The sequence below is a fragment of the Natator depressus genome, chromosome 3, assembly GCF_965152275.1.
Source record: "Natator depressus isolate rNatDep1 chromosome 3, rNatDep2.hap1, whole genome shotgun sequence".
In the NCBI taxonomy this organism is placed as follows: domain Eukaryota; kingdom Metazoa; phylum Chordata; order Testudines; family Cheloniidae; genus Natator; species Natator depressus.
Genome location: NC_134236.1, coordinates 56645746 through 56666370, shown reverse-complemented (window position 1 = coordinate 56666370; position 20625 = coordinate 56645746). Strand labels below are relative to the sequence as shown.

The 20625-nt window shown below is 42.4% G+C and overlaps 1 protein-coding gene across 1 annotated transcript in view; it reads right to left on the bottom strand.

Moving 5' to 3' along the window:
- The window catches only part of COL19A1 (collagen type XIX alpha 1 chain), a 315358-nt gene that overhangs the window by 214603 nt on the left and 80130 nt on the right, over nucleotides 1–20625 (bottom strand). The window contains exon 11 of the mRNA XM_074947919.1: nucleotides 5301–5345. Within this exon, the coding sequence (XP_074804020.1) occupies nucleotides 5301–5345 (45 nt within the window). The remainder of the gene's footprint in view (nucleotides 1–5300; nucleotides 5346–20625) is intronic.

The following is a 20625-nucleotide window of genomic DNA, read 5'->3' as shown; positions in this document are numbered from 1 at the left end:
ATGGTATTTCTCTCACTTTACTGTAAAAATTCCCCATTTTGATTTTGTCCTCTCTGCCCCTCTAAGTTCACCTTTTGCAGAGTTCCATTCCCCTATATAGAAGCTTAATGTTTAAATGAGGGTAGGTGAAACAGTAGACTACAACATGCAAGCTTCCTGTTTACAGTATGTTGCCAAATAATTCAGTTGACACAGCATCATGAGCTACATCTGAGAATCAATTTCAAAGTTTTGAGATGCACAGATTCATATACTAGCAAATAGTTCTGGGCTTTCCAGCAGCTGTTTGTGGTGGCTGCATTACGCTTACTGTTTTGGCTGATGTGGTTGGTGAAGTCAACAGCTTAGATGTCAGTTTTAGTAATGTGCCTAAGATAAAGTATGCAGAACTTAGTCCAGGTACAATAGCAGCCCGTGCTTTTCTGTTGGAAAATGTGCATGTGGTGTTTTTTAAAATAATTTAGAAATGTTTCTTCATTTTTGTTTCTCTGATATAAATTCTGATATATATGTCCCATTACACACCTTTGATATATTCCTACAAAAAAGGCATTGCCTCCATTTAGCTTCATCAGATGTAAGATCGCAACTCTCTTGTTTTCACAGTCGCAAAATGTCAAATTCATCACATAAGTTCCCAAAACAAATTAGATACCTGTGCAAATAAATTGTGTGTTGGTGTTCTACTGGAAGAGCAGCTCTTCCAGTAGCAATTGAACTAATTCTCAATTTTCCCTATGGCTAGAATCTGAGGTCTTAGATTTTATCAAACACTGTAGTTCAAATATCTAGGATGCTACCGGCATTATTTAATTTCAATAATATCCCTGGTGCATTATGTGTTTTCCAAACATTTGGAAGACACAATCTCTATCCAGAGGAGCTTACAGTTAAGCAAACATGGACAGCAGGTAAGGGGATAGTGGAATAAATATACAGTTTCAATATCAAAGAAAAATAAATAAAATAGGAAAGTTATACCCAACTTACTCAAGCATGAAAGCATCCAATAGCAATTTTCTTGGAGGCAAAAAAACTGAGTATCATGAAATATGTGGTCAGACAATAAGACTAGATGACAAGTGGAAGTAAACCACATAACAGTTCTGGGCGCATCATGCATTTATTCCCCACTGTGATTATTAATTGCCTACAATATGTTTTTCTTAGCAACAGTATATTTAGAGATGTTCATGCAAATGAACATTTGCAGGATATCCAAAAGACTCTCTCTCCTCACTTTCCACACTCAGATCCCTTTAAATATCTAGCCCTGTTCTTTCAAAGAGAGAGTACTGTGTTTGTAGAATAATTTGTTATTTCTAGTTTTTAAAGCCTGGTCTACACACAGAGTTGTACTGAAAGAATTAAAGGAGTGATTTTATATCATTTTAGTAAAACCAATGCAATTTTCTACATACACACTCTGATATCCATTTAAGCCAGGCTTATTGCAGGTGCAAGATAAACAGATATAAACGAGCCCACATACAAAGTTGCACTGGTTTAACCAAACCAGTTTAGTTTACCCCTAAAGCACATGTTCCAAAATGCTAGCGTACACAGGAGCGCACCCACCACATGACTGGAAGTAGCCATTTCTGAACTGGTTTAGACCAGGGGTCTCAAACTCGAATCACCAGGAGGGCCACATGAGGACTGGTATGTTGGCTCAAGGGCCGCCGCCCCTGCCCACGGGGTGCAGCAGGAGGCTCAGGGCAGGGAGTTGGGGTGCAGGAGGGAGTGCGGGGTGTGGCAGGGGGTTGGGGTGCAGGCAGGGGGCTCAGGGCAGGGAGTTGGGGTGCGGGGTGCAGGAGGGGTTTGGGTTCCAGCCCAGCGCCGCTTACCTTGAGCAGCTCCGGGGTGGCAGGGGTGCGCACCAGGGCCAGGGTAGGCTCCCTGCCTGCCCTGGCCCTGGCTTCGGCCCTGTGCTGCTCCGCTCCACTCCGCTCTGGGAAGCGGTGGGCACCCTGTCCCTGTAGCCCCAGGAGGAGGGGGATCAGAGAACTCAGTGAGCTGTTCGTGCCTGTGGGTACCTCCCCCGAAGCTCCCATTGGCCGCACTTCCCCGTTCCTGGCCAATAGAAGCTTCAGGGGAGGTAACCACCGGCAAAAAACAGCTCACGGAGTTCTCTGCTCCCCCTCCCACTGGGGCCGCAGGGAAGCGATGCAGGGCCCTCAGCACCACGGGGTTGGCAAATCTGCAGGCCAGATCCAAAACCCTGAGGGGCCGGATCCGGCCCAGGGCCGTAGTTTGCCCACCTTTGGCCTGGAGGTAGGCTGGGGACGCGATGTGCTGGGGAGGGGACCGGTGGGGCCACGGGGAGCTTGGTGGGCTGCAGGGAAGAACCCGCGTGTTTGAGACCCCTGGTTTAGACTATAACTTTCAGTAAAAGATACTGCTAAATATATATGTATATTACACACAAAAAGCTACATTAAGAGAACTATGAGTTATGAGGAGAGGCTGAGGGAACTGGGGATGTTTAGTCTACGGAAGAGAAGAATGAGGGGGGATTTGATAGCTGCTTTCAACTACCTGAAAGGGGGTTCCAAAGAGGATGGATCTAGACTGTTCTCAGTGGTAGCAGATGACAGAACAAGGAGTAATGGTCTCAAGTTGCAGTGGGGGAGATTTAGATTGGCTATTAGGAAAAACTTTTTCACTAGGAGGGTGGTGAAACACTAGAATGTGTTACCTAGGGAGGTGGTGGAATCCACTAAAAAAAAAAAAAGTTTCCACTAATTTTGGGTGCCCACTGTGAGACAACTATAGCCTGATTTTTCAGAGTATTTAGCATTATATCGTACTTTATATGTTTGAAGCAAAGCTCCAATTAATTTCAGTTGCAGCCTTGAGTGAGTGCTCAGCCAATCTGCAAATTATCCCAGAGTCTCAAGTCAGGCACTCAGACAATGAGGAACACACAACTACTGACCATCTCTGGAAAGTTTAAATGAGGTGCCTAGCATCACATAGGAACTCTTTGGCAGAGGCAAGTACAGAATCCAATACTCCAGGACACTAGTCAATTGCCTTAAACATGAGACTATCCTTTCTGTTCCTGCAGTCTCCTGCCTCATTCATGACACACCTTTCAACTTCTAAATTTAGGATAGTATAATGTATACAAACAAAGGGCCCAAATTAAGATTGCTTTGTAACACGAAGGAACCACGAGGGGATGGAGCTTGTCCAGTCATGCCGTGGAGGTAACACATGCACAGCCTGATCGATACCAGGAGCTGTAGGAGGCCTGCGCATGCTCAGTGAGGATGGACTTGTCCACATTTTTAGCTGCTAAGAACTGAAGTAGTATCTACTGAGTATGTGCACACAGTGATTTTTCAAAAGCTTATAACTAGGCCAAATTTGGCCAGACATGGCCACCCTTTTGCCAAATTTCAAGTCTCTGCTAAAAGATATGGGGGCGCTTTAATTTTTTAAAGAAAAGGTCACCAGAATTTTTTAACATGGGTAAAACAATGTTTTCCTCTAGCTTTGTTCTTGGAAACTGCTGAACCATTTTGGCTGAAGTTTTCCAAAAGCTTTCAGCCTGAGGCAGACGGGGATGAAAATTTCAGCCCAAATGCTTAGAGTCTGGCAAAGTTATAAGCAACTGAAAAGCAAAATCAGAGGGCTTCTCTACACTAACTGACAGATCTGCGGGCAGCGATCGATCCAGTGGGGGTTGATTTATCGTGTCTAGGATAGACGCGATAAATCGACCGCTGAGCGCTTTCCTGTCGACTCTGGTACTCCACCAGAACGAGAAGTGCAAGCGGAGTTGACGGGAGAGTGTCAGCTGTCGACTTACTGCAGTGAAGATACTGCGATAAGTAGATGTAAGTACGTTTACTTTAACTTCACTATTCATGTAGCTGAAGTTGCATATCTTAGATTGACCCCACACAGTAGTGTAGACAAACCCTCAAAATGGGAAGTGTCAAGCAACCTCAACAGCCTCTTAAGTGCCACCAGCCCTGCTTACAATAAACATGCATCTTTTTTATGAATTACATCTTTTGGGGTCATCTTATGTCTTCTTAATTGAGCATTTTGGTGCTGTTATGGTATTCTGTTCATGAGTACAACAAATATATTTGTCATATTTCCAAGCAGTGTGAGACAGCTGAGACTAGAAAATTCCTGACCCAATATCTGGAAAGATTATGCTTTATCATGAATATAAGAAGAATGGAGGGGGTGTTTTTTTTAAGTAATATACTGTAGCAGAATATGTTTCTGGATGTTTATTGCCACAGTGCTTGCACATATATTCAGATTGAGGTCTATTGCCTGTAAAATAATGCTTCATTTATCGCTCGCCTGTGAAGGAAGTTAACAATAAAAGTTTTTATGTAAGTGACATAAAACATCTAAATGAATGAAGTTTAACTGCTGAATACATGAAAATACAAATCTTAAACATAGAACAAGATCATGTGCATGAATGTTAGACTTTCCTGTCAAAAAAACTGAAGAAAAGTTTGTTCTTTAAAACTTGTGTATTATTGTTAACAAGTCTTCTAAGATTACATTTTATGGATAATTTGATCTAGTCACAGCTAGCAATATATTTCCCAATCTGCCAATATGCAACACCAGCCAAACAGTATAATCAGAGTTCAACAAGCAACATAGCTTCATCCAAATGTTTAGGACAGAATGCACTGAGATGGTGGTCAAGCCAGCACAATCAGCCCATCGGGTGTAAGGAATGCCTTGTATTGCTTTGTAGTGAGCCCTGCTAGCATTCTGAAGATATGTCACCATCAAACTCCCAAAATAAATTGATTGATTAGGCACCCATCCTGGGTTCTAGGAGCTGAAGTGCATCCAGCCTTCCTGAGGCAGACTCAATACCATGTGATATCTCTGCGGGCAGGAATAAATAGGAGAATGCTGCCCCAGAGAGAAAATTCGACTGGGAAGACAGCAAGTGACCATGCTGTCATCTTCCTCCTCCCTGGGGTTTCACCAGGAAAGGGTAGTTTTGAATTTCTGAAGAAGCACATCTCCAAGCTGGGCTGGCACAGCCCAATTTTGGGGCCTAGCCAACTGATTCCAAGCTCCGAATGCAGAACGACATATGCAGGCGGCTGTGCCTGAGCAGGCATTTCTCATGTCATTTCTGGTGCCCGAGACCCTGTGCTAGAGTTCCACCGGCACATGAAATGAATCTTACACCCTACATGTAATTTAAAATACTAACCAATTTCTATGGATAGTGGACAGCTGGGAAAAAGAAGGAAGCTTCAGAAATGCAAATATACAAAATAAAACTAAAATGCCTTTACCTTGGAACCAGGAAGGCCAGGAACACCCACGAAGCCATCTTCCCCCTGAAACAAAATGTACATAATCTTCATTATTTGGCTCTCACTCACATGAGCAAACCACAAGAAAAAACAAAGACTGCTTATTCCCAGCAATATTTTCAAACTAAATAGTCCCAGTAGTTTTACAAGTGATTATGGATCGATATTTGCCTCGTTAATCATTTTGTATATTATATGTATTTTTACAGCAACATCCTGGGTATATGCTATATAGTTACATACTGCTAATTTTTGTTGCTTTGTATTTGATCACACTATATTTCACTCCCACATTCCTGAATAATGACTAGTTGCAGTGCATCAAGGAGTACTGCCAATTCTTTTTATTTTATTGAGAGTGACAGGATTTCAGAGGGTTCTGGAGCCCATCTTGTGATGACATAAGGAAGCTCCAGTTCCCTCACAAAGTTCAGCCCTGCCAAAAGCCAGAAGAGTCTCTCTCCTCCGCTCGTTGTTTTCACAATTTAAATTGCATATTTTAATGCAATCAGGGTGATTTAAAAACAAAACACATTCAGCAGATACTTACTAACACTCACCCTGTGAATCCTGTAGATTAGTCATGTCATGGAGCCTGCTTTAAATGTTGACATTTTTGTTTCATGTTCTCACTTCAGTTACAGACCACAGAACACACGCATATTTTCAAAGCACACTAAGGTCAGGAGGAACTGTCAATGTTCAGCATCTCTGAAAAATCAAGCTTTATGGGCCCAATTCAGTTTTGCCCTACAGCCCCTTTGAGCAAACTAGACTGGCACAAAAGGTCAATAGGTAGGCCTAAGCTCTTCCCCGAGATTACCCCAATGCCACAGGGCTTCCTGCCAGCACAGAACCAGCTCCTCTTGCTCTGTGCTCCCTCCACAGCTGCCCCAGAGCAGAAGACATTCATACATCTCTGGTGATTCTGTGCCCTTGCAACTTTCCATACAAGTCAGAACACCCTCAGGAGATAATTAGCCTAAACTGGGGGCTGAATCGGTCCTGTCCTTACACTGGCCCCAGCCTGAGCCATCCCTTGGCTAGATAAAATTGGGACTGTCCCAATATTTAGCCTTTTGTCCCACGTCCTGACTGATTATGATCGGGATGCCATTTGTCCTGATATTCAGGTGAGGAGACAGTCAGGGAAGTGAGACGGGTGGGCGAACGGGGTGAGGAGGTGAATGGGGAAGCGAGCGGCAAGTGGGAGGGAGGTGAGGAGGCAGGCGGATGGGTGGACAGCGAGGAGGAGAGCGGTGGTTGGGTGAATGGGGGGCGGGCACACTGGATGGACAGCGAGGAGACTAGCGGGGAGGTGAGCAGCGGGCAGGCAGGGGAGGAGGCGAACTGCAGGTGGGCGGGCAGGAGGGGGGTGAGAAGGCAGGCAAGCAGGGATGAGGTAAGCGGCGGTCAGGCGGACGGGGGGTGCACCGGACGGACAGCAAGGAGACTAGTGAGGAGGCAAGCGGCAGGCAGGCAGGTGAGGAGGTGAGCAGCAGGTGGGAGGGGGGTGAGGAGGGAGGCAGGCAGGCAGGCAGTGAGGAGGAGAGTGGCGGTCAGCGGGGCATGCTGGATGGATGGCGAAGAAAGCAGCAGGCAGGTGGGCAGACGGCGAGGAGGAGAGCAGCGGGCTGGTGCGGGGGTGAGAAGGTGAGCGGCGGCCAGGCAGGAAGAACCCATTATCAGCATGGATGTATGTCTTCTGGAATGGTGGTTGAAGCATGAAGGGACATATGAATCTTTAGCGCATCTGGCACGTAAATATCTTGCGACGCCGGCTACAACAATGCCATGCGAACACCTGTTCTCACTTTCAGGTGACATTGGAAACAAGAAACGGGAAGCATTATCTCCTGCAAATTGTAACCAAACATGTTTGTCTTAGCAATTGGCTGAAGTAGGACCGAGTGGACTTGTAGGTTCTAAAGTTTTACATTGTTTTACTTTTGAATGTAGTTATTTGTTGTACATAATTCTACATTTGTAAGTTCAACTTTCATGATAAAGAGACTGCACTACAGTACTTGTATTAGGTGAATTGAAAAATACTATTTCTTCTGTTTTTTACAGTGCAAATATTTGTAATAAAAATAAATATAAAATGAGCACTGTACACTTTGCATTCTGTGTTGTAATTGAAATCAATATATTTGAAAATGTAGAAAACATCCAAAAATATTTAAATAAATGGTATTCTACTATTAACAGTGTGATTAATCGTGATTAATTTTTTTAATTGCTTGACAGCCCTACTTTTTTTTTTTTTTACACATATTTATTTTAAAATATGGCACACATATGCAATGAGCATATGCTAGGAAATAAATACTATTTGACTAATCTGACAGTGGCTCTCAACCTTTCCATACTACTGATTTATCTTGCATACCCCCAAGTTTTACCTCATTTAAAAACTACCTGCTTACAAAATCAGAAATAAAAATAGGTCACAGCACACTGACTGAAAAATTGCTTACCATCTCATTTTTACCAGATAATTATAAAATAAATCAATTGGAATATAAATACTGTACTTACATTTCAGCGATAGTATATAGAGAAGTATAAACAGGGCAATGTCTGTATGAAATTTTAGTTTATACTGACTTCCCTAGTGTGTTTTATGTAGCCTCTTGTAAAACTAGACAAATATCTAGATGAGCTGATGTACCCCCTCGAAGACCTCTGTGAACCTCCAGGGATACCATGCACCCTGGTTGAGAACTACTGATCAATAATATTCTATTGAAAACAAAGACAGTGCAAATGAAAAACATGAACACACTTGCTACTGAGTACTGAGACTAAAACAAGCAGGCCTTTTTGTTTACTAATGATTCTAAAAGTTTCATAATCTCATACAGAAAATTCTTAGAAAATTAAACCTAGCCAGCCAGATGTTTCTATCATAAAATAGAGAAGATTTTCCAGTGATATTAAACTCTGTACAAATTGATAGAATTTTGTAACTGTACTTTTTTCCTTAATGGATCTGTCCAAAGAGATTGAGACCTGTCCAAAGAGAAATTGTCTAAGTCTTACACAACATTGCTTGATTTACACAGCTTTAAAACAAATCTAACCCCATTAAAGTTCACAGAACTGGAAGTCATTTAAACTCAATTTAACTTATTGAAATAATATCTGAAATGCAGAAATTGTAAATGTTAGTTTAAAATGTGTTCTACAACGGTAAGGGATTATTTGGGTTGTAAAAAATGGCCACGCTTATTCAATATAATAAAATATATTATGACTTCTATATTAACAGTAACATTTGGGGCCTTGAGTAAAGGATACTAAAAGAAACACTCTTGGTCAATAACGAAGGCCCCAAGGCCAAATGCCTTATCTGAAGGAATTATTTTTGTCCAGAAAGGTTTCATCTATTCATCAGTTCCCTCTGCTCAAGATTCAGTGGGCCAGATCCTTAGCTGGTGTAAACTGGCATATGTCCAATGATTTCAGCTACAGTGTACTCACAAGGAAAAATGTCAGAGAGCTACACCAATACAAGCATGCTGAGTGTCTGGCCTGAGGTGTGAAGCTTCGTCAATCAGAGCAATATTTGTTCTGATAACATAATGGTGGTGTACTTAGTTAGCTGACAAACTTGTACCAACTACTGATTCAATTCAAGTAGTTCAGAGATACAGTTTTAGTTTGTCTACTGCCATGTGGAAGTTAAAGATTTTTCTCATGGCTGTATCTCCTTACTTGGAAGCCCTTTGATATATTCTAGGCATGGGTTAATAGGCAATTTGGATTAGGGAGAATATATACACAATGTATTTAGAATTCAAATAGTTGGATAATTTTCAGATTTCTAAATCCAAATATCATTGATTCCAAATATTAAGCATGACCATGGGATTACCTCCTACCCAAAAGCCCCAGGCCACCTCACCATTACTAATTTTGAGTGGTCTTTCAGGGAGTAGACGGAGGAGTATAGCAGCTCAGTAGCCTTGTAATCTTTCCCCCTGCCCCTTTTCTTACAATATATTTTGGGGTGGCTGGTTCTTCTCCAGTCTTTTTTATGGGGCAAGTGACAGAAGGAGGGCATTGCATGACCACATGTCCAGGGGGAATTGGCTACCTGCATGCCCACCAGCCCTATTCTGCTGCAGCTGGGTGGAAACGACTCATATTGTTGACATCCTTACTGCACTAGCGCTGAAAGCTGTGATACCTCAGACAGCACTGAACATATTATGCACCAGCTTTTCAAAGATGCTCAGCACCTATTGAGAACAAGTGCCCAAAAAGGGAGCTAAGATCCTTTGAAAATCTGGTTCATAGTAAATAGGGGAACACTCCATCCACTGACCCTCAGTCTTAGAGAGTTTTATCTGCATTACAGTATTCTCTACACCTGCAAGAATCAGGAGCAAGGAGCCAGGATCTGCACACTGATAACTGGAACTGCATCTCCCATAGAATAGTCCTGAGAACTACCACAAAGCATTATGTTTTGGATGGGATTTTTAATCATTTTTTGTAAAAAGTGTTCACTGCTTTGGGGGAAAATCAGCTGTGGAAAATAGATGTAATTATACATTTTTCAGGCTGTTCCCCTTTCTTCCTTTTGTATGGCTCAACATAAATGCCACTAGCACACAACTTAGAAGAATCTCTAATGTCTAGTTAGGAAGCTCCTGCAGCCACTTTGCAGCATTACCAACATGACCTTGTCATTGCAAAATAGCTACACGTTTTTCTTAAAGTTCCATTAGTCTAATCTTTTTCCAGCTCACTGGCTTGCATTACTACTCTGGAAAAATGCCCAATCTAAAATATAATGAACAACTGAATATCTCAAAGGAAAAAATAAGACACAGCCACTGTTACACTATAGGACGTATGGTCTAAGTCTGTGTGGGTTCGTATTATTCAAAGGTGAGACAGAGGGCTACACTGCAACTATTCCCTCCTCTGCTGTTTCTGTTTTGTCTATAGTCACTCTCCTAAAGGCAATAAGACTACTGAACACCTCTCAGATCTACTTTTCACAGAATCATAGAAGATTAGGGTTCATAGAATATCAGGGTTGGAAGGGACCTCAGGAGGTCATCTAGTCCATCCCCTGCTCAAAGCAGGACCAACACCAATGAAATCATCCAAGCCAAGGCTTTGTCAAGCCAAGCCTTAAAAACCTCTAAGGATGGAGATTCCACTACTTCCCTAGGTAACCCACTCATAGAATCATAGAAGATTAGGGTTGGAAGAGACCTCAGGAGGTCATCTAGTCCAATCCCCTGCTCAAAGCAGGACCAACGCCAACTAAATCATCCCAGCCAGTGCTTCACCACCTTCCTAGTGAAATAGTTTTCCTAATATCCAACCTAGATCTCCCCCAATGCAACTTGAGACCATTGCTCCTTGTTCTCTCATCTGCCACCACTGAGAACAGCTGAGCTCCATCCTCTTTGGAACCCCCCTTCACTCTTCTCTTCTGCAGACTAAATAAACCCACTTCCCTCAGCCTGTCCTCATAAGTCATGTGCCCCAGCCCCCTAATCATTTTTGTTGCCCTCCGCGGGACTCTCTCCAATTTGTCCACATCTTTTCTATAGTGGGGGGTCCAAAACTGGATGCAATACTCCAGATGTGGCCTCACCAGTGCTGAACAGAGGGGAATAATCACTTCCCACAATCTGATGCAATGTTCCTTCTAATGGAGCCCAATATGCCGTTACCCTCTTGGCAACAAGGGCACACTGCTGACTCATATCCAGCTTCTCGTCCACTGTAATCCCCAGGTCTTTTTCTGCAGAACTGCCACTTAGCTGGTCGGTCCCCAGCCTGTAGCAGTGCATGGGATTCTTCCGTCCTAAGTGCAGGACTCTGCACTTGCCCTTGCTAAACTTCATCAGATGCCTTTTAGCCCAATCCTTCAGTTTGTCTAGGTCACTCTGGACCCTATCCCTACCCTGCAGAGACCTCATCTGGAATACTGTGTGCAGTTCTGGTCTCCCATGTTTAAGAAGGATGAATTCAAACTGGAACAGGTACAGAGAAAGGCTACTAGGATGATCCGAGGAATGGAAAACCTGTCTTATGAAAGGAGACTCAAAGAGCTTGGCTTGTTTAGCCTAACCAAAGGAAGGCTGAGAGGAGATATGATTGCTCTCTATAAATATATCAGAGGAATAAATACCAGGGAGGGAGAGGAATTATTTAAACTCCGTACCAATGTGGACACAAGAACAAATGGATATAAACTGGCCATTGGGAAGTTTAGACTTTAAATTAGACGAAAGTTTCTAACCATCAGAGGAGTGAAGTTCTGGAATAGCCTTCCAAGGGGAGTAGTGGGGGCAAAAGACATCTCGCTTCAAGACTAAGCTTGATAAATTTATAGAGGGGATGGTATGATGGTATAATTGATCTTTGACTATTAGCAGTAGATATGCCCAATGGCCTGTGATGGGATGTTAGATGGGGTGGGATCTGACTATAGAGAATTCTTTCCTGGGTGTCTGGCTGGTGAGTCTTGCCCATATGCTCAGGGTTTAGCTGATCGCCATATTTGGGGTCAGGAAGGAATTTTCCTCTAGGGCAGATTGACAGAGGCCCTGGGGGTTTTTCCCCTTCCTCTGCAGCGTGGGGCACGGGTCACTTGTTGGAGGATTCTCTGCACCTTGAAGTCTTTAAACCATGATTTGAGGACTTCAGTAGCTCAGACATAGGTTAGGGGTCTGTTACAGGAGTCGGTGGGTGAGATTCTGTGGCCTGCGTTGTACAGGAGATCAGACTAGACAATCATAATGGTCCCTTCTGACCTTAAAGTCTACGATTCTATGATTAACGAAGATGTTGAACAAAACCAGCCCCAGGACAGACCCCTGGGGCACTCCACTTGATACCAGCTGCCAACTAGACATCGAGCCGTTGATCACTACCTGTTGAGCCTGATGATCTAGCCAGCTTTCTATCCACCTTATAGTCCATTCATCAACTCCATACTTTTTTCACTTGCTGGCAAGAATACTGTGGGAGACTGTATCAAAATCTTTGCTCAAGCTTTTCTCCTTCTTTTCCTCCATTCACCATTGTTAAAAGACCAAGCAGTAATACAGACAGAGTAACCAAATAGTTTCCTCTTGAGACAATTGTGAAGCCCTTTCTTTAGTAATCAGAGTGCTATTTTGAAGTTTATAGCATAACTAATAAGCATTTACACTCTATACAAATATATTCTAATCCATTAATCTAAACCCTAGTCTACACTACAAATTTATGTCAGTATAACTACATCATTCAGGGATGTGTTAGAATGTAGTTATACCAATCTAACCCCTGGTGTAGATTGTGCTATGTTGACGGGAGGGCTTCTCCCATTGACATAGCTACTGCCTCTTGGGGAGGTGGAGCACCTACGCCGATGGGAGATGCTCTTGTCACCATAGGCAGCATCTTCACTAAGTGCTAGAGCTGCATGGCTGCAGCGCTGTAAGTGTAGACAAGTCCTAACTTTCCACCTCTTCTCTACCTCCTGTAACGTGTGATCTGCATCTAGATTGTAAACTCTTTGGGGCAGAGATTTCCTTTTCTTTTATGTTAATGCAGCACCCAGCACAATGGCGCTTGAGGCCCCTGTTTTTTCATGAAATAATTAGAAGGTGTTTGCCCCAGTGAGTTTTGCATACTCCTTACATGTCTGCTGCTCTTGGACGCAGCTTTCACTCAAAGATATAGACAGCTAAATGAAAACCTATCACTGGAGATTGCAGTTAATGAAAATACTTAAGCATTACTGTCAATAAAGAAAATATATATCTTACACACGTAAGGAAAATATGTAAAATTAACCCCCAAGGTAACTATTTAGTGAAGTCACATCAGGGATAAATCTATCCCAATTAGTGTTCAAGTGTGCTCTCCTATTCTAAATTAAAGCAATTTCCCCCTCATTTGTGGAGCTGTGCACGGAATTTGACAGTAATTCAGAGAGAGAATCAGCTGGCTGGGCTCTCTGTACCACAACTGTAAAAATCTGGCTTCAGTTAGCTATTTTAGGATTACAAATCAAACACCTGTGTTACCAGCTGTACTACATGTGTGTGACTGCTGAACCATCTGCACTACACGCCCTTTGCCTGTTGCTTTACTTAGTGTGGGTTAGAAATGAGTTCACTGAAGAGAAAGTCAACAGCAAAGTTAGCAAGCACTTTTTCTATTTTTGGAAGCTCCATACAACAGCAACAATGCTGACTGATAATTATTCAAGACTTGGCCCAGCCTCAGACAGTTGCGTTGGGCTAATCCACTCAGGTTTCAAACATGCAACCTGAGTCGTGTGTGTTCAGGAATACTGGCTTGCAATGGACGTTTTGACTAGATCCCATTGTGAAAATAAATCACATTTTTCATCAATATTATTGATTTTACTATATGAAGAATATAAATATAGACAGCTTTTATGTCTAACAACTGGATATTTGCCAGTTAACAAATACTATCTTTGTTTGAAAAATGTAGCTCTACGTACAGTTTGTGGGGAATAAAAAACAACAAATAAAAAAAACAAACACACCATTGGTATAACAGAAATGTCATGTTTGAGCTGGTTTCACTGAAAGCAAATAAACTATTATTTCAACCCAAAAGTTTGGCTGTGAAAAACAGTGTAGATCCAATTGCCGAGGGACCGAAGATTATTATAAAAGTCTTTCCCTGGGTTTCCCTTTGCACATTTACATATCCTCCAAAGTTTAAAATCTGACAATGGTGGAGTTATAGTTCCATTCATTACAACTCACAGCAGTCAACAAAACTGCCTGCAGCCTCAATATAATTAATGAAATATAAAAGACTCAACTTTCTGGGGCTTGTAGAAAGCTTTTAAAATTTCCTCCAGGTAAATAATTGAACTACAAGGTGTAAGCCACATAGAAAATTTTGTTACAGGCAATAGAATAAACTACTTTTTAAATTAGAGAGGTAACCTAGGAATTATCCTGTCAGAACCAATCAATGACCCATCAAGCTGCAATCTTGACTTTGGCAAAATCCAATAGACAATCCTTCAAAGAAAAACAAAAACAGAAAACACAGCTAGGCATAGTGTGCTTGACAATTTCTGCAAATGCTACTGCATGGGGAGAAAAATTCCTTACTGACATACTTGGGGACTAACTCTGATTAGCCTGTGGCACTGACAACAACCAGGAGAGGAGCAAGACTAGAAACAAGGTGGGCTTTTCTTCACATACAGCACTACAGAAGCACCGGTGCCACGGTGCTGCTGTAGTGCTTTAGTGAAGACGCTACTACGCCGATGGGAGAGCGTCTTCTGTCAGCGTAGTTAATCCACTTCCCTGAGACGTGGTAGCTGTGTCAATGGAAGAAGTTCTCCTATCAACATAGCACTGTCTACATGGATGGTGGGGTTAAGTTGGTATAACAACTTTGCTCAGGGGTGTGGATTTTTCACACCCATGAGTGACACAGTTATACTGATATAGGTCTGTAGTGTAGACCTGGTCGATTACAGAAGCCTTAAAAATGTGGGTATGACATATGGCCACTGTGTGGAATGGCAGTTGTTGTTATGTAAGGATGTAGGGTGCAGCTGCATCCACCATTTTGGGGGTGCTTCTGGGAGGTACCCTGAACAGACTAGTGTAGGCTGCTGCTTGTTGGCAGCTCTTGTTACTGTATTACCTAATATTTAAATACAAAATAATTTAGTTGTTAAATATAAGCTCTCTGTGCCTTAATAAGAGACCCATGAACACTACAATTTGAGTCCTGGATTAAACAGTTGTAAGCACTGAATAAATATTTCCAGTATTGCTAACTCCAAACATTCAAAAAAGCATGAGCCGGGTCCCCCAAAATCATGAGACTGGCTTAAAAACCATGAGATTTTTAAGAAGTTGTACTTTTGACTTCCCTTTATGAGCATTTAGGGTACACTGGGGTCACATTTTCATGATTTTTCTCTGCAGTTATGAAGAAGGCTAGAAACTTACTTTAAAAAATAGTAATAATGAAGCTGAGATTCTCATCTATTCACATGACTCCAGAAGCTGCGGTTTTAAGAAAAGTACTAACTGTTGGACTCGCAATAATATTATAAGATTTGGCAACACTGTACAGCGGTGCCAAATTCAAGCTGTGGCATGGGCATGAAGATAAAGCTAGTCCTAATCTACAGAGGGAAACAGAGGCAAGGAGCAGGTGAGACCGCCACTTCTGCCTGTACAAGGGGCTTGGAGGGTGCCCTAGAGGGTGGATGGGAATGGCTATGGCTATTCCCCAAGGAGAAGTGTGTGAACTGCCCCTGAGGAAGAAAGCTGGTTGCTTGGCAACCAGCCAGAAACAAATCCTGCTGCTGCCTGCATCAAAAAGGCAGATGCCCAGGCGTGGCCCCTTGCAAGCCACCAGAAGAACAGCTGCAGCCTCAGCAACAGCCCAGCTACGAGTAGAGAAGGAGGAATCCAACTAGGGTTACCACTGGCCAGTTTTTAAAACAGGCCAGACTTGTTTTTATACTTACTGGCCAGTTAAAAGATTTGATGTGTCAGGCTAGGGACGGGACGTGTTAGAGTGCTCTACAGTTCACACTCCTATACGGAGAACTGTGGCCCTGTGTTAGGATAAGGTAAGAAAAATAATATAATATAAAAGTAGAGTGTGTATGACAGACTCTGTGTGTGTGTGTGTAATCATTTTCTAAAACACTTCAGTGATCATTAGCTACAGCATCACTAAGACCATTTTTGTTGGGGAGGGAGGCTGGTGTAACACCAATAGATCCCGGTCGTCAGCGGGTGGGATACAACCTGGGACCTCTGGAGCTAAATGCATGAGCTAAAAGCCATATGGCTGTTAGCTAAGGCTGTAGTGCAGACTCATTAATCTCTCTCTCTAAGTGGTCTTGGTTCTACTAGAGGGGACAAAACACCACACTCAGGAGGTGTGTGGGTTATACTAGCAGTGGCCAGCTTTTCTGCATCTCAGAGGTGGCAACTCTGAAGAGCACATTCCAGCTACAGGACCTTAGACAGAGACACCAGACCTCAGATCAAGATCCTGGAGCATACTCTTGCAGAAAGGCCCCCAGACAGGACCAGCTAGTGCACCCTAGCTAGCATACCTTAGATTAAAATGTCTAGCCAATGAGCAGGAGGTTTTTTTGTTTTGTTTTAAATCACATCCTTACAGGAGGCACATCAGCACAGTCCAGCACATCAGTCCAGAGAGAAGTCTGCAGTGGAACCAGTCCAAAGGAGTCTATCACAGAGCTGACGAGCAGTACCAGCATGCATTGGTGTCTGACTTCTGTGCTCAAATTGCATTCTCCCCTTTTTGTCTATTTGCTGCTTCTTTGATTTTTAGGGAGATAAGAGGAGCAGAGAAGCCTCAGCAATGAGCTTCCTTAAGTGCATGAAGCACGCTCTAGATCCTGGGTCAGATACACAGGCCTGCAGTTGAAGTAAAAGAAGATAAAGGATGCCCACAACAAAGAAAATGGAAACCCCTGTGTACCAACACTAGACAGCATAAAAACAATCACCAGAACCATTCTTTCCAGCAACATCACTTCTGATTACAGAACTCCCTTTGCCAGTGCCCACAGAAGTAATCCAGCTACACAAGGCTTTGTCAAGAAAAGAAGCTGCACCGTTGCAGGTGTCTGAAGCTTAAGAGTTTGCGAACTGAAAAATCTTAAGTTGTTTAGCTATACACAGAGTCTGAACTACAAAAATCACCTAATATGGCAAAAATAAGTCAAAGTAGCAGATAGCTCTATGGAATCAAATTTGTGATCAAAGGCTATTCAAAACACAACTTGCAGTTAAAAATATACAATGCTCCCTGAAGCAACCAAACAAGTCTTGGAAAATGCAGTGGTCAAGAGCGAGTCTGCCTATCAAGATTTTTCACACAACATACAAACTCAAAGTATCAGAGCTTTTATGCACTTCACTCTTTTCATGTAAATCTATGTCTTCAATGGATTCAACATGAGAAGAGCTCTTCCGTTAAACTATGTGCAGGCATCACAGAACATACATTAGTAAAAGTAGAAATATCTCAGATATACAGGAGACTCAGAGCAACCCAGCTGAGATGGCAGATGAGTGCATGACTTCGAACAGCTACTTGGTCTTGATCATGTGCCTCCATTTAGTGTTAGAATGAATAGTCAACAGAAGCTAATCCATCCAAATCACTGCACTGGTAAAAGTAGCATAGCAACCCAACAGGACCATAATCTAAGACATTCTCTGAAGTCTTCTTGCAGAGAAACTGAATTTGATTTGCATCTAACTGAGCACTTACCATACTGGGAGAAACGAACATTTATGAATCAGGCAGAGTCTGTAAGTTGCGCACCAGCTGCATCATTTCTGAGGTAGTCTCATCGAGAGTGGTGGCTATTAAAGTCACTAAAGTACACAGCTGGGTGAAGAAAAGAAGGTAATGTGGGATTCACCTATTCATAATTTGGAGGTTTGTAGATGTTCATTATGGTCAGTTGTCAGATGCTTATCGCAGTAACAGAAATTTCCATGGCCTGAGACATCTTTAAGACTATGCCCAATGGATATGGCAAGGCCACACTTCGCAATGTTCATGGTGACATGTATTTTATATCTTACAGCTAGCTCATAGTCGGCATCTTGAGTTTCTTGTAGAACATAATCAATGTAATTCTCCTTAAGAACCCTTGAAAGATAGTCACATTTAGCATATGATAAACCTTCCACATTAAGTTGGTACGGGTATAGCTATTCTTAAGTTCTTTGATGCTAGACATGGACTCTTAACAAATTTCACATTGCTAATTATACCAAGAGAGTGACAAACCAACATCCAGTAGCCTATTGACTACATTCATTGCGTTAAGATTGTGCAACAGGAGCATCACATGAAGGTTGCCATCTTGCTCCTATTTTATAGTATAATCATCTTGAATTCATTAAGAATTTGGGGCCAAAGGGACAAGCATAGTTGGCACTGCTGTTCATTCAACAGGGAAAATCCCAAAAAGCTGGTATGAGATGATAGTCATTTCCTTTTATTGGCCACCTATGATATGGTACAGTGATATGAGCTATCAGGGGTCATCAAATGCTGTAGCACTTTGCGACTCCTGGCCATAATGTCAAGCAACTATATATACCACATCTTTTTGAATGGGCAGATCAGCAAAATATTCACCCTCAATGATATTTAACCTGAAGGATTCATGCTGGCTCTTTCACTATTCAATATCTATATTAGTGACGTACCTGACAATTTCATGTAAAAAGAAAAGGAGGACTTGTGGCACCTTAGAGACTAACAAATTTATTTGAGCATAAGCTTTCGTGAGCTACAGCTCACTTCATCGGATGCATACTGTGGAAAAAATACAGTGGGGAGATTTATATACACAGAGAACATGAAACAATGGGTGTTACACTGCACATTGTAAGGAGAGCGATCAGGTAAGGTGAGCTATCACTAGCAGGAGAGCGGGGGGTAAAAAAACCTTTTGTAGTAATAATCAAGGTGGGCCATTTCCAGCAGTTAACAAGAACGTCTCAGGAACAGCCGGGGGAAAGGAGGAGATAAACATGGGGAAATAGTTTTACTTAGTGTAATGACCCATCCACTCCCAGTCTTTATTCAAGCCTAATTTAATTGTATCCAGTTTGCAAATTAATTCCAATTCAGCAGTCTCTCGTTGGAGTCTGTTTTCCCAGTTTCTTTTGTTGAAGAATTGCCACTTTTAGGTCTGTAATCGAGTGACCAAAGAGATTACACACCACACAACAGAACCACTAACCCAGGAACCTACCCTTGCAACAAAGCCCGTTGCCAACTGTGTCCACATATCTATTCAGTGGACACCATCATAGGGCCTAATCACATCAGCCACACTATCAGAGGCTCGTTCACTTGCACATCTACCAATGTGATATGTGCCATCATGAGCCAGCAATGCCCCTCTGCCATGTACATTGGCCAAACTGGACAGTCTCTACGTAAAAGAATAAACGGACACAAATCAGACGTCAAGAATTAAAACATTCAAAAACCAGTTGGAGAACACTTCAATCTCTTTGGTCACTCAATTACAGACCTAAAAGTTGCAATTCTTCAACAAAAAGTTTCAAAAACAGACTCCAGTGAGAGACTGCTGAATTGGAATTAATTTGCAAACTGGATACAATTAACTTAGGCTTGAATAAAGACTGGGAGTGGATGGGTCATTACACAAAGTAAAACTATTTCCCCATGTTTATCCCTCCCTCCCCCCGCTGTTCCTCAGACGTTCTTGTTAACTGCTGGAAATGGCCCACCTTGATTATCACTACAAAAGGTTTTTTTCCCCCTGCTTTCCTGCTGGTAATAGCTCACTTTACCTGATCGCTCTCCTTACAGTGTGCAGTGTAACACCCATTGTTTCATGTTCTCTGTGTATATAAATCTCCCCACTGTATTTTCCACTGAATGCATCCGATGAAGTGAGCTGTAGCTCACGAAAGCTTATGCTCAAATAAATTTATTAGCCTCTAAGGTGCCACAAGTCCTCCTTTTCTTTTTGCGGATACAGACTAACACAGCTGCTACTCTGAAATTTCATGTAAGTTCATTTGCATTAACAACATCATTCTTGTGGTATAAAGCGAAGCCAGCACCACCACTGGTGCTCTCTGCCAACCACGAGATAATGGCAGAATACTTGAAGTATTGAAAGCTCTGCCCCAACGCCTCCAAAACATCGGTAATAGTCTTTCATCCAAGCAATAAAGCCACCAAGGAACCACTTAATGTCACTTTTCATGGTCAATGGGTCTGAAATGAGCCCTAATTTAAGTACCTGGGTGTAACTTTGGAACAAACTTGACTTTTAAAGCTCGTCTAAAAAAAAAAAAAAAAAGACATGAAAAAAAGGTAAAAACAAGGACTAACCTCATCCAAAAACTTGCAGGATCAATATGGGATGCCAATGCGTGCACACTTAAATGACAACTCTATCGCTGGCACACTCAAGTGCTAAATATTGTGTACCAGCCTGGGCAGGCAGTTAACATACCAAATTTCTGGCCGTGCAGCTTAACGCCATGATGAACATTATAACTGAAACATTATAATTCCAGGGAGGAAGGATAGCTCAGTGGAGGGAGGAGGGATAGCTCAGTGGTTTGAGCTCTGGCCTGCTAAACCCAAGGTTATGAGTTCAATCCTTAAGAGGGCCATTTAGGGATCTGCGGCAAAAATTGGAGATTGGTCCTGCTTTGAGCAGGGGGTTGGACTAGATGACCTCCTGAGGTCCCTTCCAACCCTGATATTC